Below are 20,978 nucleotides of genomic sequence, written 5' to 3'. Positions count from 1 at the left end.
GATCTCTGCTGTTTCTGTACACCCACATCGGACTCAGCCACTCGGCGCATCTTGCCCTTGGTCTGACTGACATTCTGAACTCCTTCGCTGGTCCTGACGACTCGAGATACCCGTCTAGTCTCGGTAGTTGCCCATCGAGGAATCGGCAACAATGGGTGCTAATCTCCTCTTCTTCCACAACTTCCGTGACGGTACCGAAGCTGCCGAGTCGATGGGGAATTCTTTGGGTTCAGTCAAGTCTGCACCCTCGGTTCCATCCCAACCGACCTCACATGCCTTCTGTTCCGACAAGGAGTCTTTTCTCGCAGCATGAGGTATATGGGCGGGTTGCGGTGAATATCAATCACGCCATCTGCGGTTTGGACGTCGACGGACAAACGAATATAAGGCCAGTCAGTGAACCTCATAACTGCAAAAGGAAGGAGCTTACTAAGTATCTGCCTCGTTCTCACGCTGCATTGGGCAGCCCCATGGTTCCAAATGCAATGAGAGGATGCCTCCTCGTGCGGCGGTATCTCCCACTGGAAATAGGGTTTGGGCCGAGGGGGGGTCACAGGACCGTCTAAGACTAGCTTTTGATGAAGGTGATGGCGACGTTCCTACTGTCCCGGAAGAAAAGGCGCATGGCTTTGTGGGTTGCATTGAGCGTTATGCATGTCGTCTGTGGGCGATGCATGACCCCAGAACTACCGAATAGGTCTTTGAGACCTTGCCGCGGTCATTCTGGCTAGACTATGCTGCCCGGTACTCCGGGAGGTGGAAGACTTTTGATTTCTTGATCGTGTATGGGATGCATAGACCGGTCGTCTACTTCCTAGGCGACTTGCTCCTACGGGAGCTCGTGAGCGGCGACGCTGGCGGCTTCCAAAGTCAGCAAAACGCCATACCGGAGGGATTCCGCGATCGTACCAGAGAGGGCGAGCGAGGAGGAAGGGTTGTGGCAAGGCATTAACTTGACCCCTCCATTGACTGGGTGTTTGAGGACCTGTGCGGCGACACGAATGGGACGTATATCCTGTGGGAACTCCGCAAGGTTGGCTGGCTCTGTGCTACCATTACTGGCGCCCATGTTGACTCCCTCCCAGTCTTTTTCATCGAGAGGTCAAGCTGATGTGATCCCCACGACAACGTACTGGGCCTGTTAGTTGTCGGCCGGGCTATAGTACCTACATGGTTAACCCCAGATCTATCCATATCCACCCTTAAGGCCATCCTCAGTTGACCAAGTCAAAGGAAAGGGAAACTTACATATCCAGCGCTAATGCGCCACCCCCCTCGCCTCAAAAGATGTAGGCGCCAAGCATTCCTCCCTCCTGGCCAGGCACAAGCGGAAATATAGGCTGTTCCAAGGGCCGGACAGGCCATGCCCTGGGCGTCCGGATTGTCCCATCAAGAAGACGGGGAGTAGCGCCGAAGCGGGCGTTGAGGTATAAGCCTCCCTCTCGATGGCGAACTTGGCCGGGTCTTTGAAGTATAGGGAAAGTATTTTCGACCGAGGTGGTCGACGTTGTCTTCCCGCGATATTCGACTTCGGACTTGGGATGTCAGCTACGTACGTGGGCTACGCTACGCTACCTACCTAAGGGACATAAGAGAACTGCACCTAGGTCCCATGCTACCTACGAAGGGACATAAGACATAAGACATAAGAGCTATGGATCGGTCCCATGCAAGGAACCCACAAAGTCGAAGACGGGAGAGATGTAGGAAGGAAAGATTTCGACTCGCTCGGCGGGAATCGACGAGATATTTATACCCCGCGGTCTGGCGGCGAATGCTGTGAAACAGGTTGCAGGAGACAGGCTAGTCACTTCGGTAGGTAGTTAATGGGCGATGGATTTCACGGTCCTTGTGACTGCATCTCGAACGAATCGTGGGATGCGTGGGTGAGCGCGGGATTCGCTCCCATGGCAGTGAAGTTAGGGTGGCTGTGCCGGGTAGCCCTAATTCACCACCCACCTTCCTTCGTCTTCCGGTTCCCCGATGACGGACGCCCGCTAGGCCCTTGTGTATGAACTTTGGTATCCCCGCTGCTCAAGACTCTGAGACAACACTGCAAAATCGTGTGTTCATCCTCTCGAGTTGCAGCTCACTCTGTTTGGACGAGAAGTGGCCGTGGGAAGCCCGAGTTGCGGTGACTGCCGCCTGAACCTGGGAGAACCTGGCATCCGCGTCATTGAGAGCGTCAACTTCACGAGTCGCTGCACCTCACTCTAGGATTGACGGGGTGGCGAAGGAGAGAAGTCTCTCGAAGCCACTGCGCGGGCCTTCAATCAGCTGTCACCGACTGCCGCAACTAAACCACGCCGTTCACGGCATCTTTCCCAGCGAGCATTCACTGGCCTGATGACCGATATATTCATGCTGAGAAGCCTTCGCGAAGCTCTGGAATTGCCCGAGTCGAGGAAGTCGTTGGGGGCGGGCTGGTGGTTGAGACTCCTGGTGAATCCAGAGTTAGGGCTTCGATCTTGCCGCCGCGTTCTTTTGGGGGCGACTGCGACCAAAGGTTTCTGGCTTGTTAACATCTTGGAGACGCAGGCCTGCGGTACCAGGTATTTTGGCAGTTCCACAAGGTCTAGGTAATAATAAGAGCTTTTCGACGTTCGTCAGTGACGACGCCTTCGAATCTCCGGCCCACGATCCCGGTTCCAGCGGCAGTGAATATTGCCTTACCCGTTCGAGTGCACTATGTGACGACCTCAGTCACGAATGACTGCCGTGTTCGAGTTCTAGATCCCGGTACTGATTCACCTTGCCTGTGGCGGCCGAGCTGAAGACGGATTTCCGCAGAAAGGCACGGAACCTCTTGCAGGTGCTGCGGAAAGCTCATGCCGCTGATGATCAAGAATGCGAAGGCAATGGACAGTTATCGCTGTCGATTGAGACTGCTCCTTGGGTATGCTTGCCTGCTGTAACTCCAGGGCGTCGTCCTCGCGAGGGTGCGTCTTCGTGGATTACGCCGGCGCTGCGTTTGACTTTCAGGATAAACATCAAGCACCGACTCCGAACACGCACCATCAAACGCAGGGTGACAGGGATTGAGCTCCCAGCGCTCAATGCAGCTGATGGTGACTCGCCTGACTAGACTTTCCTCCGGGCTTCCACCGGCCAGGCTTTCGTCTGAATTTCCGGCCTCTGCAAAATTCACGGCTGGGAAGCAGGTGAGATCTGCCCTTTTTTCGAGAAGAGGATTTGGAAGACGGCCAGGGAGCGAAAGTGCAGGTTTGGAACATGCCAGCACCCTGTGCTCCAGCCTCCAGCTGGTATCTTCCATCGGACCTCGCCTCAAATCCCAAAGATGGACGCCTGATGGCGTTGACGCCCGTCAAGAAAGACCGAACCCGCCACTCGATTCCGAAGACGGAAGGCCTGGCGCCAGACTGGAGGTACGACTGCTGGAACTGCTGGAGCAGCAGGCTGCGTACGTAGGATCGATCCCTTTCCCTTCATCCATCTCTCGATCAAAATCCCTACTAACCCTAGGCCTAGTTATCTCTTCCACACCTCGCTTCGATACCGGCCGACCGCGCGGCCTCTGCGCGTGAGGAGATGCGATTGTATTTAGGAACCGGGAGTTGGAACGTCAGTCTCTCTTTGCTGCTCGGCGAAAGACCAACCGACACAGACACAGCACCCAAGCCATCAATTCTACAGTCTGGGCCTAGTCGGAACTGCGTGCTTGTTTCTTGGGGCGCTTCGTAACAGGCCAGACCCAGAAGCAATGCATCGACTCGAAGCTTACCGTATTCTAGGCCATCGAACACGGAACCCTACGTGGGATGGGAGCAGGACGTCCCGTTCGGGTCCCGAGGGTACGGATGGAAAGGCTTGGTTCACGATATAGACCCTGGGGCGAAACGCAGCTGGTAGATTCTCTGTCCTTCTCGAACCTGGGTGCCCCGTATCAACTCCATCGGAAGAAAGCTAGGTAGGTGCCTAAGGGTATTGAGAAACTGCCTTTTGACACCACCTGCGCCATGATCCGGAGAGCCAAAGCCAGGTACGGCGCATCATTTCCAGAGCGGTTCAGACGCCGTCGAGGCATGCGTCATGGTTTCTAGCTTGCTAGCTTCGACATCGAGGCGGCATTGCTTGCATTTCCAGGGCTCTCGCTCACGCTCAAGCTCCAGGCTTCAGTTGATGGCAAGGGCCAAGCCCAAAAGGGAACTACGGTGCGCACCAGGATCCAAAGGGCCCTGAGCGACAAGATAACTACATCATTAGGACCGAGTCTGTTTGGATCAGCGCTTGGGGTGCAATGATGCTCCAGCCCCATCCCCGTCCCAGGGGTGCCCAGGCCCTAAGCTACGGGTAAGCCTTGCGCTCTGCCACAAGGGACCGACTTGTCTTGGCTTGTCTACGTCATTTATAGACGTCTCGAGGTCTAGCTATCCATGGATGTGAGGTAGGTCTATATTTAGCAAGAAGGAACGTACTCTGCAAAGCAGTGAGAACCCGTTAGAGATTTATGCCAGACTTCCGGCCCACCGAGAGACAGGACGCAAGAAACTCCCACCACCTGCATAGGGTCTATTCCACCATATCTGAAAAAAGAAACATACTCCAAAACGTCACCTAATCCAGATCCAGATCCTAATTCCACTCCTAGCAAACCCTCTCCCCGCCAAAATGCCCAACTCCTCCATAATCTCCTACGGCGGCGCCCGCTGCAGCTCGCACGCCAATGATATCTACACCAGCACACTCCCCTCAACAAGCTACTGCGCAGCACCGGTATCCATCTCCTGAAACACCAGTCTAAAGTCCAACACCAGCGTGATCACCTCGAGCGCCGACGACGACCCGCTCACCTCCCTGCGCGAGTACTGCGCCCTAGCAAACGACGGGGAGGACAGCGACATGGAGACCGAAATCGGGTATCACGGCCCGGATGAGTGCACGGCGTACTGTGATATTACTGCTGAGGCGAGGGGGGTTGTGGGGGGTGTATTCGTGGGAAGGGCGCGGAGTTGAGCGGGTGGAGGTGTGTTGGGAATGAGACGAGGGAGGAGCTGGAGGGGGGTGCAGGGGCTGTCAGACTTAGGGGTAGAGGCGCTGGTGGAGGGTGGAGAGGAGTTCTTGTGCTGGGGTTGGTGGTTGGGTCCCGAGGTCGTTTATGAGTGCGCTGTGATTGTGCTGTTGAGGACTTTCCGCGTGGTTATGCTCCATGCCTGTGCTTGTTTAGCTTTGCTTCCGGCGTAGCGATTTTCGCTCCATGGATTAGATGATGCCTTATTCTAGACGCAATGATGGAGACTGAAACAGCTCAGGCAGGAGTGATGGGCCCTGTTTGACTATCGTACCTCAGCAGTAGGAGCGTGCTACCATGTATCATACCTCCCCAAGTACGTTCATACCGGTCTGAAAGTCCGCGAGGAATCCAGGCCAGAACGCGTAGAAGCGAGGTGATAGGAAAAAAGAATGCTCAAGTTCCAAGGAAAACCGCGCTCTATCGGGAAATAACTTGGTCTATCAAAGGTGTCCTGTCCCGTGCTCATTTCCATAATCTAACGTAAAGCCAAAGCCAAAATCGAGTAGGAGACCAAACGCCGAACACCATACTGCGGAGCGGGATATCGTGACAGGGGATAAAAGTAATTAGGATGCCCAGGCACAAGGGACAGGGGCGGGGGGACAGCACATCCAAACGCGTCAACCCATGGTATGCAGGCACATCCGATCTCGCAAAGACAGGCGGATTCCAGCCCTCTCACAAACATCCCTCACGGGCTCAACCATCTCACAGATACGTGGTTTGATAGCCGGAGCGAGACCGCCCCCTTCACCGTCACCATCACCAGAAGTATCCGCATCCTCCTCCTCATCATGGAAGAAGCCTTCGATATCCAAGCTTCTCAACCGTCTAAATCGCCCATTGGTCTTCCGCGCCTCGAGCACCAATCCAACTTGCGCAAGCAGCATCCCCAACGAGCGCTCCTTGCAGTCCTCAATATAAAGCCTCTCAATCCCCTCCGGCAAGACATCCGTCAAGGGCGTCACCGGCTCAAACGAATACTGGATATAGAGCAAATTCGTCAACCGGATCCGCAGGTCTTTCAGCGCCGTGAACTCCGCGAACGAGCCGAACCATTCCTCGTGGCTTTCGTTGAGTCCACTGATTGTGAAAGGAAGATGCGTGCCGAGATTATCGAGCCAGATCGTTTCGAGCGTGGCTTTGTGGCGTGCCAGGGAAGTGTTAAATGCAGAAGGGCGGAAGCCCTCGGCCAACAAGAGTGCGTCGGTGTGTTGGTATTTGAAGGATTTGAGGCCGGGACAGGAGGATAAAGTTGTGTTCAAGCCGTTGAAGGCGTTGCTGGAGGTGAGGGTTATTTCTGAAAGTGAGTGTGTTTGCACGTTGAGATTTTCTACTTTCTGACCTGCATCGACCTCGGTCTGTTCCTCACTTGGGTCAGGTCGGTATTCGATGAGCGAGTCCACGGCTAGCCGAGTCAACGACGGCATCCGAAGGAAGGGTTCGATCTGCGACGGGGAGAAAGTGCCTATGGCCTTATCGTCCCTCGTCACCTGCCTCAGGGACACGTCATGCAACCGGGTAAACGCCGGGCGTCTGTCAAAGGGCTTCTGCTGCGTCGTGACCCTCTGAAACAACCGGTCGAGGTAGCCCCGAATTTCCAGGCTATGCGACGGGTAGACCAGCTTGAGCTGTCTGATATTGGGTGTGAACGAGAGCAGAAGCGCGATCCATGCCTCGTCCACGCCGTCGCTCAGGTCGCTTTCCCATTGCGCGTGCTCTTCCGGTGAATGGCAATTAGCCTTCGCGCAGTTCGAGAACAAAGCGATATCGTCCTGGCTAAAGAGGGTTTGCGCATCGTTGAACGTCCAGCCCTCGAAATCCAGAGACCGTACCGCACTGGCAAGGCTCGGTTGCAGCGTTATCGTCTTCAGAAATGACTGGACGTCCGAGACATTCTTCAGCGATGCAGACCGGTACAAGGCGCGAGAGAACAACTCGTGGAAGCGATGGTTGACGATGATGGCATTGTAGCGATCACCGTGGTCTTCGAGATGATCCACGATCAGGAGAATGATATCGTCGTTGAGCCCCTCCATCTCGCGGGACTTGGTTTCCGATTATCGCAAAGTTTAAGCATAACAGGTGGTGGAGGCATGGGCAGCTATCTTATAGCCCACAGTGCTTTGTCCTCCGAAGCTCTTGGAACTTTCAGCCTTTCAGCTTCAAGAAAAGTGAATTCACTGAATTCAAGCGGCATGAATCTGCCTGATCTTCAACGGGCAGCCAATGAGACTGCAATTGTGCCTTCTGGGAGTGGGTTGAGCTTCGCTGGCGCATCCGCGGTTCCCATCTCGACTCGGACGCTGACGTCGGGGGAAGGACTGGCGAGCACCCATTCACCACAGCATCCAGTCGATATAGTATATCGCTGCTGAAGTATGACTCGAGAGGAAGGCAAGGCGAGTCGGCAGTGAATCGGTAGCTCTGATTCGATCAGATCTCAGACTGGAAGCAATTCGCCACGGTGGAGCTGCCGAAGATTCTTCACTCAGGGACTTCGGAGCTTCGCCGAGACCGAGAATCTCCCGTCCAGCTGCTGACGGTGGACAGAGATGGTATCGAAGTATATGGACTATACTTCCGGCGTCGCTTATGCATGAGCAGACGTCAGATGCAGGGATCTACGCTGTAGAACCCGGGTAAATCCTACGGAGAATGCGTCCCGGGCGTTTCCTTTCGTGGAAGTTGTTCTTTGGATGAGGGAAGCTACTCGATACAATCGCCAATTGAGCATCAACGGAAGGGGTATCAGATTGAAGGACGGGTCCGGGGTGCAATACCTCTGTGGGCGCTTGCGACCTGCAGATTGGGACCTGGACAGGCTGGAACTGCACTTCAAGAAGTATCAACGCCCCTCCGACAAAAGCAAGACGCCGTAACCTCAACATCCGCCCCCGCAGCCGCAAACTTCAGCTGCTGCTTCACGATGCGCGCCTCTGCGTGCCGTCCAAGTCTCACAAGGCACTCGTGCCACCCCTGCAGCGCCCAGACGTTGTTCGGGTGCTGCAGCGCCCTAGGCAATGTGTCGTCCATGCCCAGATCCGCACTGTACACGGCCTCCGCTTCTTCGACTCGCCCTTGCTCCAGCAATAGGGCGCCGTAGGCATGTCGGGTCGGCTGCATCCAGCCCCAGGGTTCGTCGTAGGGAAGGTTATCATCTAGCTCGATTGAGCGCCGGAGGTGGCGGAATGCGGAGTCGTAATTGCCGCGGCGGTATTCGAGCTCGCCGTCTAGCATGGCGGATGCGATCGCCAGAATGTCGGTGCAGGTGTTGTTGAAGAGCATCCTGCTGCTCGGGACGCGCTTGAAGCCCGACTGGAACAGCTCGCGCTCGTGAGCGGCGTCGTTGACTCGCCCTGTTGCCGCGAACGCGACGCCACGGCCGTAGTGTATCATCGCCGTCGTAACGCAGTATAGCTCCTCGTCAGCGGGAATGTCGAGACTCAGCAGTTCCTCCCACCGACCAAACCGAATAAGCACATGCACCTTCATCGCCAGGAACCCCTCCAACCAATCCGCCATGGGCGGCGACTGTATCCGCAGCAGCTCCTCGGGTATCTGACCCTCCAGCTCCTTCGCCGTGTCCAAAGCAACCCGCGACTGACCCGCAAACATAGCCGCATAGATCCGGAAGTGGTAGTTATGCGCTCTGTACAAGGTATAGAAATTCACAACCCCAGCCCGTTCCACAAACCTCTTATCCGACTCAATCGCCTCCGAATTCGACGATATCGCGCGTCTATACTCGCCGCAGAGGACATCGAGATGAGTGGGCATATGATTCAGATGTCCTGCATCAGGCACCAGACCGCGCAGGCGATCCGCCACTGTCAACGCTTTCTCCGGCGCCCCAGACATCTCCATGAGGTGGATATAGAGATGCACGAGACCGGGGTGCTCCAAACCCCCAGCCGCAGCAAGGGCCCGGTCAAGGACGTCCTTTATCTCAAGCGTTCGAGCCCTCGGCGCTGGCTGGCCAGTACGTAAATCCCACAACGCCCACGGCGTCAGATTCATGAGCGCGTCGGCGTACAGCGCTGCGACGTCCAGGTCCCCGGGAAACCGCGCGTACACGGCGGCCATGGCGTCCGCGTACCCCTGATTCCATGCGCTACAGTCCTGCCCCGGTTTTTCATGCGGGTATCGGGACTGCACGGCGTCGATGAGAGCGGATTCAACCGCTGTAGCTGTGGACGCGTGCTTCTTTGCGTCGCGTGCTGCGTTGTGTGTTCTCCGCACGGTCGACGCCAATTCCACCTCGTCGAAGAACTGCCACGGCTTATTGTAATTTGGGCCTAGTGTGTATGCGAGGCCCCAGTAGGCCATTGCGCAGGTTGGGTCATGGCCAACCGCGTTTTGGAAGCATCTTGCTGCTTCTTCGTGGTTGAAGGCGTAGGTCCAGATCAGGCCGCGGTTGAACCACGTCTGGGCTTGAGGGTTTGTCGTGCTTACAGGGCGGTGATAGGTGCCGAGGTCGAAGTAGTCGTCTTGAGGTAGGTTATTTGATGTCATTGCTGCGGGTTGTGATTTTGAGGTTCGAGCGATATAGTCATGATAGTTGTTGATGGTATGAGGTGGGGTAGCTGGCGATGGATGGCATCACCACTTTAGTCCGCATGAAATGCCTACTTATCTCCGCGTGATGTACTACTCCAGGACGAGGAATGGATTCCACCGCATCTATTGAGCTGGACAGCTTTTTTGTATGTAACATTATTGGAGATAGATCAATCAGTCAATACCGTGTGTTGGCGCTATATTTCCACGCCTGATAAGAAGCAGCGCAGTAGCGCACAGCGATCATCCTTGCTCCCGAACGGCATAACGAAGCTCAGTATTTTCCGCACGCCCATTCTCACGATCCAGATCAATCCAAGCCAGTATTATTTAGAGCCGCCGAGTAAACACGTACGCCACGCATCGAAGGAAGACCGGCCGAGAACCGCATGCCGAGGCGTAAACCGGTCCGTCGCTTTACCCTGTCCATCTTCATACCCTATCCACGCATGCGACCGAAACGAAAAGATTGGTATGGTATAAAACGCTCGAAATCCGTCTATCGCAGTCCCAGGTCCGTCATCTCAACGTTCTCCGCGGAGCCCATCCAGAGGATGTTGTTACACCTAGAATCCCGGTCAGCATCAATCACGTCCATCCCATATTGACCGCCGCGGAAGCAAATCATGCAAGCCGGTATCTCTCCGGGGATGAACGCACCGGATAAGCACAAGACCCAGGGTTCCCGTGGGCTTGCCATCGATGAACTCCTCTGTATCCCGCAGCAGCACGTTCATGTATGAATCAATGCTCTCCAAGCGGCCCTTGTACTCTGTCTGTCCCCATTTCAGGCGAACGATGACTTCGGTTCCGACCCTAAAGCGTTGTTAGATGCGGTTCTTGAGCGGGTGACAAGCGAGTTCGGGGAGAGAGAGGAGTCGGTCGGCGTACCTGGCCTGAAGGAAGGGGCGGGGGTTCACGGGTTGAAGCTGTAAAAGCAACCGTCAGTCTCTAATCATTCCAACAATGGGGGGAAGGGTATGCTGGAATCTGGGGAACGTACACTCATCGCGGAAGGTTCTGAGCGGCTTGCGGTGTCGGAAATCAGGAAATGTCGTTCGGGGATGGAGCCAGCCCGTTCCAAAGAATATAGTCGAGCAGAATGTTCTCCTTCACGAAGATATCTGCTTGAAGATGTTTCTTGCGACAACAACGGCGGAAGTCTGGTCAATTGCTGAGGTCCTTCGTCCAGCCGAAAATGTGCTGGAGCTCGACGCGGTTCTCAGTCGCCCAATCAGGATAAGCGCGGAATCACCGCCTTGCGGATATCGCTGCCTCAGTCTTCAGGCGGCAATCATCACCATCACGAACATTGGAGGCTTCAAGCCTGATCGAATAATTCATTACCTACTTAGACAAGTCCGAATGCTACACCTACCATACCTTCGCTCCATCGCTCAGTATCTCATAAGACAAACCCCCCTAAGCCCTTCCCAACTCCCACTTCAGCTCCTTAATCGCAACCTCATCCCCAGCCTTCTCATCATAATCATACCACTCACCCTCCGCGAGGTCAATGCCCGTAAAAGGCGTAGAAGACTCTACACCCTTCGCCTCCCATTCTCCCTGTACCAGAGTTAGCGTCTCGTCCCAAGAGCCAAGACAACAAAGGGACGACAAACATCAGGCTTGAACTCCGTAAACTCCAGCCCGCGGCACTCAAGGTCAATCACCTTCTGGCCCTTGCGCTTGTCGTCGCCGGCAGCGTACGCATTCGGGCCGGACACGATAGACGCGGAGTGAGTTCTCTATTGCCTTCGTTAGTCACGGACTCGTTCGTGCCCTGCGACCAAGGTCCTCAGTCAGTCATTTAGTCACGCGCCCATACCTGGCAGAGCTTGCACTTCCAGACGAAGTTCGCTTCGCCACGACTTCCCGGGATTTCGTGTTGTTCCTTTTCAACTTGGTTAGCGAAGCTGGCGACGATGGTTGAGCTGGTGAGGGGGGCTGCCAGGGGACGTACAAAGCGGTTGAAGCTGACCCAGTTCGGGTGCGTCTCGCGGCAGGAGGTGCATTGCACCTTGAAGGTGTAGTAGTAGGGCTCGTCCTCGGTGTCTTGAGGGCGGAGGTCGGTGACGCTGGTATCTGTTAGCTGTTATTTCGATGGAAGGAAGCGGATTGTCGCGGTGCGGGGAAGCTGCTTGCGCAATCTGGCGGCAGCGATTTTGAGGGTATTACGAGCTGGGACGCTTGCTTACCCTGAGAGCTCTGCGGTGAGGATAAGAGAAAGCATTTTGGGTGGTACGTTGCTCCTCGGACTTGATGGTGGCAGCTAGAGGTGAAAATGGTGGTTGACGTTTCGAGCGGGGCAAGTTGAAGCTTTTCCAGGTCGGCCGTTGTGAGGTTGTACTGCGGGCCGGAGCAGCAGGCGGGCACTGGGCACAATACAGAGGTGGAATCTTAGAGTGTCCTAATTATGATAGAAAATTTTGATTCAAAATGAGATAGATTCTGGTATGTACAAGAACGCCATAAATGCTAATCATGAACACTGAGACACAAGGCCAACCACATAATATATACAAAAACACAAGCTTAGATTCTGGACGTCAGATTCGACTACAGGCGGCTAGCCTGGTCCTGACCCAAAGGCTTCGTGGAGAACGAGCCGAAATAGGCGTTGAGAGCATCCACGGTACCACTACCCTCGGTCAGTTGCACGGTGCACGCAATGTGGCTGTCAGGGCGAGTAACGACAACACCACCCTTCTCAGGGTCAAATCCGAGCTTCTCGTGAGCGGCATAGGTAGCGTTGGGCACGCGCACGTCAGGAATGTCGTCCGAGTAGATGTGGTAACGGTAGTCGCGGAGAATCTGGGGCACAGAGTCGATATCGATCTCATTCTTCTTCTCGGCGAAGATCAGGCAGAGAGTGAAGAGCTTGGAGTGAGGGAGGTGGCGCTCGAAGAAGGAGACATCGCCAATGTCAGACCGGCGGTATGCGGAGAGGAAGGATCGCTCCTTTTCGAGGTTGGCGGCGAAGTCGGTGATGGCCTGCTTGCTCTTGTTTTGCCGACCGGCGAAGATGAAGATGCGGAAGGCTCCGTTGGCGGGAACCTCCTGCTCAAGGTGCACGAAGTTGGAATCCGCGAGGCGAGTAACAGTGGAGGGCGTGAAGGCCTTTCCGGTTACCAGGTTGATACCAGGGACGTTGAACAGCGGAGACTGGGCAGGGTGGGCGGAGTCCCAGTTGAAGATATTGGGCTGGTAGGCGACACCGTAACCGCTGGTAAACTCGCAGGAATCCTTGAACGTCTTGACGAAAGGGTCTTCTTCCGCACTGCGGCCGGTCTCGGCGCTGGCAGCCTCGCCAACCTCGCCGGCGTTGGGGCGGCGCTTGGAGAACAGAGCAGCGTACTTGTTGTCAAAGTCGAGCAGAGTCTCGGCAATGTTCTTTCTCTCGGTCTCGTAGGTTCTCAGGGTGGAGCGCTGAGCCAGTCCGGATTCGACGGCGTGGATCTTCCAGGCCATGTTGAGGGCATCGTGGAAGGCGGTGTTCATGCCCTGACCAGCCTTGGGCTATGCAGAGTTAGCACGCTTCCGAAAACACGACTTGGATAGACTTACGCTGTGAGTGTGGCAGGCGTCGCCTCCCATGAAAACGCGCTCGTCCAGTGTGTACTTCTCGGAGATACCCTGCCCAATGGGGTAGACCGAGTACCACTCCACGCGGTCCCATTCCAAGTAGTATGGCTTGAGGATCTTCTTTGCGACGTTCTGGACCTCCTCCGCGGTAGCGGTCTTTCGGGGGTTGAAGTCGGGGTCTGTGGAGGAAGCGATCTGGACGTAGAGGCGGACCATGTCGTCCTCGCGGGGAATAACCATGATGGAGCCGGCGTCGGAGTGGATGGTGCACTTGGTCTACACAAAAGTCGGTTAGCGACGATCAACAAGCAGAATAGGAAACGTCCGTACCTTGATATCAGGGAAGTCGGTCCTGACGACACCGTCCATGACACCCCAGACGTAGGAGATAGGATCCTTGTGGCGGATCTGAATACCAAGCTGCTCGCGAACGAAGCTGCGAGCGCCCTCACCACTGAACAGGTACTTGGCGCGAACGGTCTCAATGACGTTGGTGTCGAGGCACTTGAGCTGCACCTGCACGGGGTAGGTCTCGTCTAGGCCGTCGTTCTTGAACCCAGTGATGGTCCATGGGCGCTCAACAGTGGTGCCGGCCTTTTTGATCTCGTCGAGGAAAACAGTCTCGATCTTACCCTGGTGCACAAGGGTGGTGAAGGGGTATCGTGTGTCGATGAAGCGAGGGCAGCTAGGCCAGTTGCCAGTCCGCTGGATACCAGAACCATCCGGGCGGGGATCCCAGAAAGAAACGTCGTACACCTTGGCCGGGTCGTAGGCCATGATCTGGCGCTTGAGGCCCAGGTTGCGCAGGATCTCGGTAGAACGGGGCTGGATGCCATCGGCGCGGCCAGTCGCGGTAGGCACGGGGCGGTTGTCGATGTGCTTCACCTTGTAGCCCCAGCGGGACATGCAAAGCGAGAGGAGGATGCCCACGGGGCCAGCGCCCACGATGACAATGTCATACTTCTTGGGGTAACTGTCGGTCGTCATTATGGTGTAGACAGCCGATTATCCGATGAAATGATCGCCAAGAACTAGACCTCGCAGTGCTGCAGTAGGAAAAGAGGTATGTACCTTTTATCACCACCAGAATGCGCGAGAGGAGAAGATAGAGGAGGAATAGTGGCCATGATGGAGATGGGCTGAAGGGCTCATATATAATAAATTTGGCGAGACTGGGGAAAGAGAGCATGTTGCGCTGGGTAGGCCCAACGGAGAACCACAACGGCAATCATCTCGGCTGGATCGTGGGGACACAGAAAAGACGAGCAGGTCCTGTAGGCTGAGCCAGAGCGCAGGGGGCCACTCGGAGCAGGGCAGCAGTCAGCAACGAACTGGGGGTTTGCGGGGAGGCAAAGCCAATGCCGGTGCGCTTTCCGGGCCTCCAAAATGGCGAAATTGGCGGCGGCTAGCAGCTCGGCAAGTGGAGAGCAACCACGTGATCTGCCTGTCGGCAAGAGGCCCGGGAATTTTTGTGCTTGGCTGAGATTTCGCTGGCCTTGCATTGGTTGGCTGCCTGAGTTTTAATCCACCGCATACAAGCTGATGCGACTGTTATCAGCTGGCGCTCCTTTCACGGGATGCTGCTTACTGAGTGTAACTATTGAGGAGGAAAATCTACTCAATTGATTAATTCTGCCCTTGAGAACCTTTTTTCATGTCCCCGTGGGATTGAGCTATACGTACAGAGACCTCGATAAATCCCGAGGTTGACAGCTGTAGGTATAGCCTCATTCCGCCAAGCTTCCCGAGCACCCAGACTACCGTGCTGCGTCCCCGTCCGATCAAAGCTGTAGTGGAGCTGTTTTCCGCATATCCGTTGCTGTCACCGGTCGCCAGACAAGGCACCGATTAATTAAGACTGCTAATCTCCGTTCCGCGGGCACTCGATGTCGGCTTTTCTGACACTCTACTTCCAAGTCTAAGAACGACTACCGTAGACTCCCTCCGCTCTGCCCTCCGTCACCGAAACAAGATCCAGAGATTACCCCAGCCTTGCAGATCATTCACCAGCGTTATCAGTGACGTCCTCATCGATTTGCGCGTAGCGTAGTCGGCAGATCATGCCTCGAGTTCGTGGGCCCTTTCTTGCCTTACGGCATGCCGAGTTACTGCCTGGTTGCCTGGATCATTGAGTGTGACGGGACTGCGTACCTCGATCCATTCCGAGGGTGAGTACGGATTCTGCTCAGGAGAGACGTCTTGGGAGTCAGTTTCCTCGGTCTGTGCCCATGGCAAGTCAGCCTAAGATGCATGTGTTAGCATCTCATTTGATGAATAGAGCCATTGACTACACAATAGACGCAAGGGAAATTTCTATTGAAACGGTGGACAATAGAACAATGGCCTGCTTTCCCTATTGTTGTCTGAATAACCTAGTCATGAAAATAGGAATAATTGTCCTCCTGGTGGCTCTTCCCTGTACCTGCATAATCACCTCACCACCTACTCCACAGTAACAATACAGACTCCCTGAATAGGCAACGCTCCATACCAATCACAACTCCATGACTGCCTGGCTATGCTATTGTTCTGAATAGGCCTCGAAGACTCAATCAACAATGCGTATTCGAGTACAGGCAGATTCACCAGAGAGGTGACTGTCGTAGATAAATTCACTGTAGACGCTTCACTCTAGAGATCTCATCTTCGTCTCCTCCAGCTCTTTCTGAACCCAAGTTTAGAATATCTCCTCCAGCTCGCTCTGATCCCAAGTTTAGAACATCTCTCCAGCTCGTTCTGATCCCAAGTTCAGAACATCACCTACTATCTTTCCATTATCAAGGCATACTGCCAAACGCGTATCCCAGCAAAATGGCCCCCGAAACTTGCGAAGTCCCCATCATGCTCGATCTCGAGTAAGTCAAGCCCTAGACGATCTTGTCAGTGCTAACCAGAAGCAGAGGCATGACCTACGAGGACATCGTCAAGCTCAACCCCTTCTATGAGGAGTACAGGACCTTCTGGGACGATCCTCGCGATGCCTCGGACGTCTCGCTCTGCAACGACAGCTTGTCGAGCTCTTCCTCGCTTCCCTCAATCACCTCTGGTTCCGACTTCCCTTCTCCTTCCATCGACATGGCCACTTCCCCTTCATTCCGCATCAAGCCGATTGCGCATGGTGCTCTCCCTCGCAGTCCCAAGGTCACCTTCCACGGCGGCGGCCAGTTCAAACCCACCTACGACGAGCATCATGAGCTCGAGTCCAGCCAGGTTGCAATTGTCGACGATGAGGAGTTCCCGAAGAGAGCCTTGTCCCCTGTGCGGGAGTGCAGCGATGACGACGAGCTCGTTGACACTCTCGAAAATCCCTTCAGCTCGGTCCGGTCCTCGCACAAGCAGCTTTTCGGCAGCAAGGGCTGGCTCGGCTGCACTGCTGACCTGGAGGCACCGCTGCCTAAGAAGCCGAAGTACAGGAGCCTGGTGAGTCTCGGGAAGAAGTTCAAGCAGCACGTCGAAGGAATCGTGAGTCTGCCATCCCCTCAATACCGACAAGATGCTAACTTTACCAGGCCATCGACATGGTCAAAGCACATCCCATCCTTCTGCACGTTCCCCGTCAGTCGAAGTTCACGCCGACCTCGACATGCGCCGTCTCGCTTGACGCCGCCGCACAATCGAAGCTATACTCGGAGATGGAGATGATGATTTGCGTCAGCGCCAACCAGTTCCTCATCCAAGAGCACGCAGGCGGTCGTGTATCCGAAGAGTCCATCAACAAGATCAACAAGTTCTGGGCCTCCAAAAATCGACCCGGCGTGGTAGAGTTCCTGTATGACCAAGCCACGCAGCGTCAGCTGATCCTGTCCAACATTCGAACCCTGCACTTCAACGGCGAGAGCTCAACCAATCCCGTAGCCCTGCACTCGAATCTCCACAATTGGAAAGCCGTCGTCAAGGAAATGAGCGTCCGAACATTCTGTGCACCGGACAGCGTCATCCGCAAGCACATGCACGACATCCAGAAACTTCTCGACATGCTGGGCGCGCCACTTGCCACGTTCCTTGCTTTTGAAGAGCTGCAGATGCGGACATTGGTCTGGATGAAGGAGCAGCGGGCGCGGAGATATCTTGCTGAAGGTGGGCGGACTATCTCGCCGAGCACCAGCTTTTCATCGCGCTGAAGCCATACACTCCACTCTCGTTCTCACTTGTAACAACACGAACATCCTGTATGATTAGCGATCTTGATACCACATCCTTATTTAGCTTGGCTCTTGTTATCTTTTCGACAGAAATGCAGTCGTCTTCTCCACTTCATATACATACTCAAACGCGTTCTCCACAAGATTGATCGATCGATCATCGTAGACGAGAGATTGCGGTGAGTGGAGGAAGAGGAAGAGGAAGAGGAAGACCCTTGTTTGGCGGCACACGTGGGCGACGTCATCGCCCGGACGGATCGCCAAAGGAGCGAGGCCAGCCCAGTCCCTCACCTCTCACAAGCCTCAGAAGTTAAACCACTCTTTCCCTCCGGAATTACTCTACCAGCGACCATCGGCTGCGAGGCTGGAAACTTGATGCATTGTCTCTCGCATGTTTCAAGCTCCGTGGCTGTCGCTCTTGATGTCATCCCTTGCGAAACGGTCAGCCAGTCCGCGCCAGGACTGAAGGCTCCAGCCAAAGCTTCGAGCTCTACTAACGATAATGAGTGCTTTGTTTGACTAACCGCGCCAGCCATTGTTTACTGTCGCTTTTTTTCATTTTCGAATAGAAACCGCCACGATCTTAAAGCAACGATGGCCGGCCCTCTACACACTTACGGACCGACGTGCCTCCTCGCTGATGACGATCCGAACCCCTCTACCTGGCACTCGTTGATCCAGCCGCCCCGTCCCCGGCCTCAGTTCTTCTACGTATCTTCTCTACCGATAGACGACCCTCTCAGTTCTCTGCCACCTTCGTCGGGCGGTCAGGCCCATGACGAGAGAGTACCGCCGCAGCCGTTTTCCGTTAGAGACAACCTCGCGCTAGAAGAAGCCTGGCTATCAATACGCGTGCAGAAGCTGCAGGAGAATGCAAAGCGTAAAGCTCGCGATGCGGACCCTCCGAAGACAAACACCGGTATAGCTGTTCCCGGGAGGGAAGGCGTGGAAAGCGGAGCAGACAGTCCGCGGAGGGCTGGGAGTCAGCGAAACCGACGTCCTGGGACTTCTTCAGGCCCGTATACGCAGACTCTGCCCCAAAGGCCAGCCTCTCGCTCGGACGACCCTCCCGGTAGCGCGGAATACCAAGCTGATGGATCGAAATATTCGAGTGACCAGTCGGCGCCAAACAGCAGTGTTGGTGGCAGCCTTTCGACCAGCAACCCTTTTCATCGCAAACGGGAGCTTTCTCCTTCTGCCAACGCGAGAAGTTCCCGTCGCAGACTCGGCGATCCAGGAGACGAGCCAAGTCTTGACCCAGGCAGCGTAGGTTCCTTTGGTCATTACTCTCGCGACGGCAGCATCAGTGGATCGCCTTTCATCAGAGCTCCCGTCACCCAGTCATCTAGTCCTCTATCCCGATCTGTGGAGTCTATTTCTGTTAGGGATGTGCCTCAGAGTTCTCATGAGCAGACCGCTAGCCAGAGCTACTCCGCGTCGAAGCCTTCTGGTCTCAGAACTAGCACCTATCAGGAGGAGGTGGAAGACGAGTCCGTCGAAGACACTGATATCGAGAAAGAAGACGACAATGACACCTCAAAGATCCCAGTTGGCGTGTCTCGACTTCACCTAGTCGAGCTACCAAATCTAAAGGTACCATTTACTCGCCTCTCTTCTTCTTATACTTATATCTCGTAGATGAAACCGATTTACTGGAGCCCACTCCACGATATATCCAATGTTCTTCGCGCAACTTGGTTTTATAAGAATACAATGTTACCGGTAGAGACGGAACTCGCTAATAGACTAGAGGAGGGATACATTTACTTGAAGCCGTGGACCGAGACGTGGCAGGACGAACTCAACAGCTGTGTGGAGAACGGAGCGGAGGCTGAGATGAAGATCGTGCACCGGTTATGGCCCAAGGACGATCTCTCTTCGAGCATAGATGCTAACGTTCGCGAGGTCGAGAATCGGCACTCGGAGTCGGCGGCTTATGCTGATAATTGGGCTTCTGGAGGCTCGGCCGCTCACGCTGCGGCTGTCAAGCCCTACATGACCTCGAGTGTTGTGTATGTTGATGGAAAGAACGCGCAGGTCCTTCGCCCTAGTTTGTTGCCGTCTGCATCGAGGGGGAGAAGACCGCTCAGCGCCATCCGGAAGGGACGTCAAATCGGTATACCCGTGGTCCGCGGCTTCAGCCGAAGCCAGTGGGAGAAACTACACCCATCCAAGCCCAGTCCTGTCGACGTTCGGAACTACCTTCGCGGCGCTCAAGACAAGACAATGAGGCCCAGTCGAGCCGGCGAGATTTGCTATGCCTGCGCAATGGAGGAGGCGAGGCCGACACCAACTGACCTGGTCTTTGTCATCCACGGTATAGGGCAAAAGCTCTCGGAACGCATGGAGAGCTTTCATTTCACCCATGCCATCAACGCCTTTCGTCGACAGGTAAATGTGGAGCTGAATAGCGAGCAAGTATGGCCACATGTGCGAGAGAATCATGGAGGCATCATGGTCCTTCCCATCAATTGGCGCTCGACATTGTCCTTGGACGACCCCAACCTCGAGGCTCAGGTGGCAGATGACCCAGCTTCGAATCATTTCACGTTGAAGGACATCACCCCAGAGACCATCCCAGCTGTACGGTCCCTGATCAGCGACGTCATCTTGGACATTCCATACTACTTGTCACACCACAAACCGAAGATGATCCAAGCCGTCGTCAAAGAGGCCAATCGCGTCTTTCGTCTTTGGTGCAAGAATAACCCCGGGTTTCAGCAGAATGGCCGTGTCCATTTGGTTGCGCACTCGCTTGGAAGCGCGATGGCCATTGGCAGTAGACATCCTCAGTCACCAGCCTACCAAAATTCCAGACTTTGAATTTTCCAGCATCCCCGTTCACCTGGACATTTTCGAATTCGACACGAAGAACCTGTTCATCTGCGGAAGTCCGGTGGGCTTGTTCTTGTTCATCAACAAAGGTGGGAGATGCCCTGTACACATATTCGCTGGTCTAACACTCTCATAGCGAACCTTTCTCCTCGGAAGGGACGTGATAAGCCAGGCTCCGAGGGAGACGACCGGCTCCGCGGAGTTGCAGGCGAGGCAGACACGTACGGCTGCTTAGCGGTGGACAATCTCTACAATATCATGCATACCACAGATCGTACGTCGCCTTCCGGGCCCCTTAGCCAATATGCCCATACTGACTGTCTCAGCAATCGCCTACCGCGTCAACGCCGCTGTCGACAGCGACCTAGCCAACTCCATCAAAACCGCCTCCATCCCCGGCTCAACATCCTCCTTCTGGGGCTCCATCGGCGGCGCCTTCCGCTGGAGCACATCCGCCGTCTCCGCCCCCGAGCGACCCTCCCTAATCGCCAAGCTGCCCTCCAACGTAGAGCTGGAAACGCACGATTTCACGCGCGAAGAAATAGCCGAGAAGCGCATGCTCCTGCTGAACGACAACGGGCAGGTCGACTACTTCCTCTCTGGAGGCGGTGGCGCACTGAACATCCAGTACCTCAACATGCTGAGCGCGCATAGCAGCTACTGGACGCTCACGGACTTCGTCCGCTTCCTTGTTATCGAGATCGCAAGGAAGCAGAGTCGGGATGCGGTGTTGCCGGCGCTGAGGGCCGAGAAGAAGAAGGGGTGGAAGTATCATAAGGGGAAATATTGATTAACTTGTTATGATTTAGGCGCATATGGTATGG

General features: G+C 55.1%; 8 protein-coding genes across 8 annotated transcripts; 2 read left to right on the top strand and 6 right to left on the bottom strand.

The window, feature by feature from the left end:
• Positions 1-829: 829 nt before the first annotated feature.
• Positions 830-1,069, bottom strand: DSM5745_07173 (uncharacterized protein; the record flags this gene model as incomplete). Its single annotated transcript, XM_026749189.1, has 2 exons — positions 830-861; positions 910-1,069. The coding sequence occupies 2 exons, from the start codon at positions 1,067-1,069 to the stop codon at positions 830-832; spliced, it is 192 nt and encodes a 63-aa protein (XP_026602279.1).
• Positions 1,070-5,652: 4,583 nt separating this feature from the next.
• DSM5745_07172 (uncharacterized protein) lies at positions 5,653-7,071 on the bottom strand (the record flags this gene model as incomplete). The annotated part of the gene is made up of 1 exon (XM_026749188.1): positions 5,653-7,071. One exon carries the CDS (start codon positions 7,069-7,071, stop codon positions 5,653-5,655), a length of 1,419 nt encoding a protein of 472 aa, XP_026602278.1.
• Positions 7,072-7,870: 799 nt separating this feature from the next.
• On the bottom strand, positions 7,871-9,547 carry DSM5745_07171 (TPR domain protein; the record flags this gene model as incomplete). Its single annotated transcript, XM_026749187.1, has 1 exon — positions 7,871-9,547. The coding sequence occupies one exon, from the start codon at positions 9,545-9,547 to the stop codon at positions 7,871-7,873; it is 1,677 nt and encodes a 558-aa protein (XP_026602277.1).
• Positions 9,548-10,091: 544 nt separating this feature from the next.
• DSM5745_07170 (small nuclear ribonucleoprotein F) lies at positions 10,092-10,601 on the bottom strand (the record flags this gene model as incomplete). Its single annotated transcript, XM_026749186.1, has 4 exons — positions 10,092-10,158; positions 10,253-10,408; positions 10,484-10,521; positions 10,596-10,601. 4 exons carry the CDS (start codon positions 10,599-10,601, stop codon positions 10,092-10,094), a joined length of 267 nt encoding a protein of 88 aa, XP_026602276.1.
• Positions 10,602-11,014: 413 nt separating this feature from the next.
• DSM5745_07169 (CXXC motif containing zinc binding protein) lies at positions 11,015-11,825 on the bottom strand (the record flags this gene model as incomplete). Its single annotated transcript, XM_026749185.1, has 4 exons — positions 11,015-11,158; positions 11,215-11,340; positions 11,421-11,670; positions 11,791-11,825. 4 exons carry the CDS (start codon positions 11,823-11,825, stop codon positions 11,015-11,017), a joined length of 555 nt encoding a protein of 184 aa, XP_026602275.1.
• A 326-nt stretch (positions 11,826-12,151) lies between these two features.
• Positions 12,152-14,164, bottom strand: DSM5745_07168 (putative FAD monooxygenase; the record flags this gene model as incomplete). Its single annotated transcript, XM_026749184.1, has 3 exons — positions 12,152-13,111; positions 13,160-13,453; positions 13,508-14,164. The coding sequence occupies 3 exons, from the start codon at positions 14,162-14,164 to the stop codon at positions 12,152-12,154; spliced, it is 1,911 nt and encodes a 636-aa protein (XP_026602274.1).
• A 1,824-nt stretch (positions 14,165-15,988) lies between these two features.
• DSM5745_07167 (uncharacterized protein) lies at positions 15,989-17,298 on the top strand (the record flags this gene model as incomplete). The annotated part of the gene is made up of 3 exons (XM_026749183.1): positions 15,989-16,032; positions 16,078-16,639; positions 16,687-17,298. The coding sequence occupies 3 exons, from the start codon at positions 15,989-15,991 to the stop codon at positions 17,296-17,298; spliced, it is 1,218 nt and encodes a 405-aa protein (XP_026602273.1).
• A 615-nt stretch (positions 17,299-17,913) lies between these two features.
• DSM5745_07166 (uncharacterized protein) lies at positions 17,914-20,944 on the top strand (the record flags this gene model as incomplete). Its single annotated transcript, XM_026749182.1, has 5 exons — positions 17,914-18,912; positions 18,958-20,098; positions 20,136-20,243; positions 20,291-20,428; positions 20,481-20,944. The coding sequence occupies 5 exons, from the start codon at positions 17,914-17,916 to the stop codon at positions 20,942-20,944; spliced, it is 2,850 nt and encodes a 949-aa protein (XP_026602272.1).
• Positions 20,945-20,978: the final 34 nt, after the last annotated feature.

Source organism: Aspergillus mulundensis, assembly GCF_003369625.1.
Source record: "Aspergillus mulundensis strain DSM 5745 chromosome Unknown scaffold_7, whole genome shotgun sequence".
In the NCBI taxonomy this organism is placed as follows: domain Eukaryota; kingdom Fungi; phylum Ascomycota; class Eurotiomycetes; order Eurotiales; family Aspergillaceae; genus Aspergillus; species Aspergillus mulundensis.
This window is presented reverse-complemented; position numbering and strand designations above follow the sequence as displayed.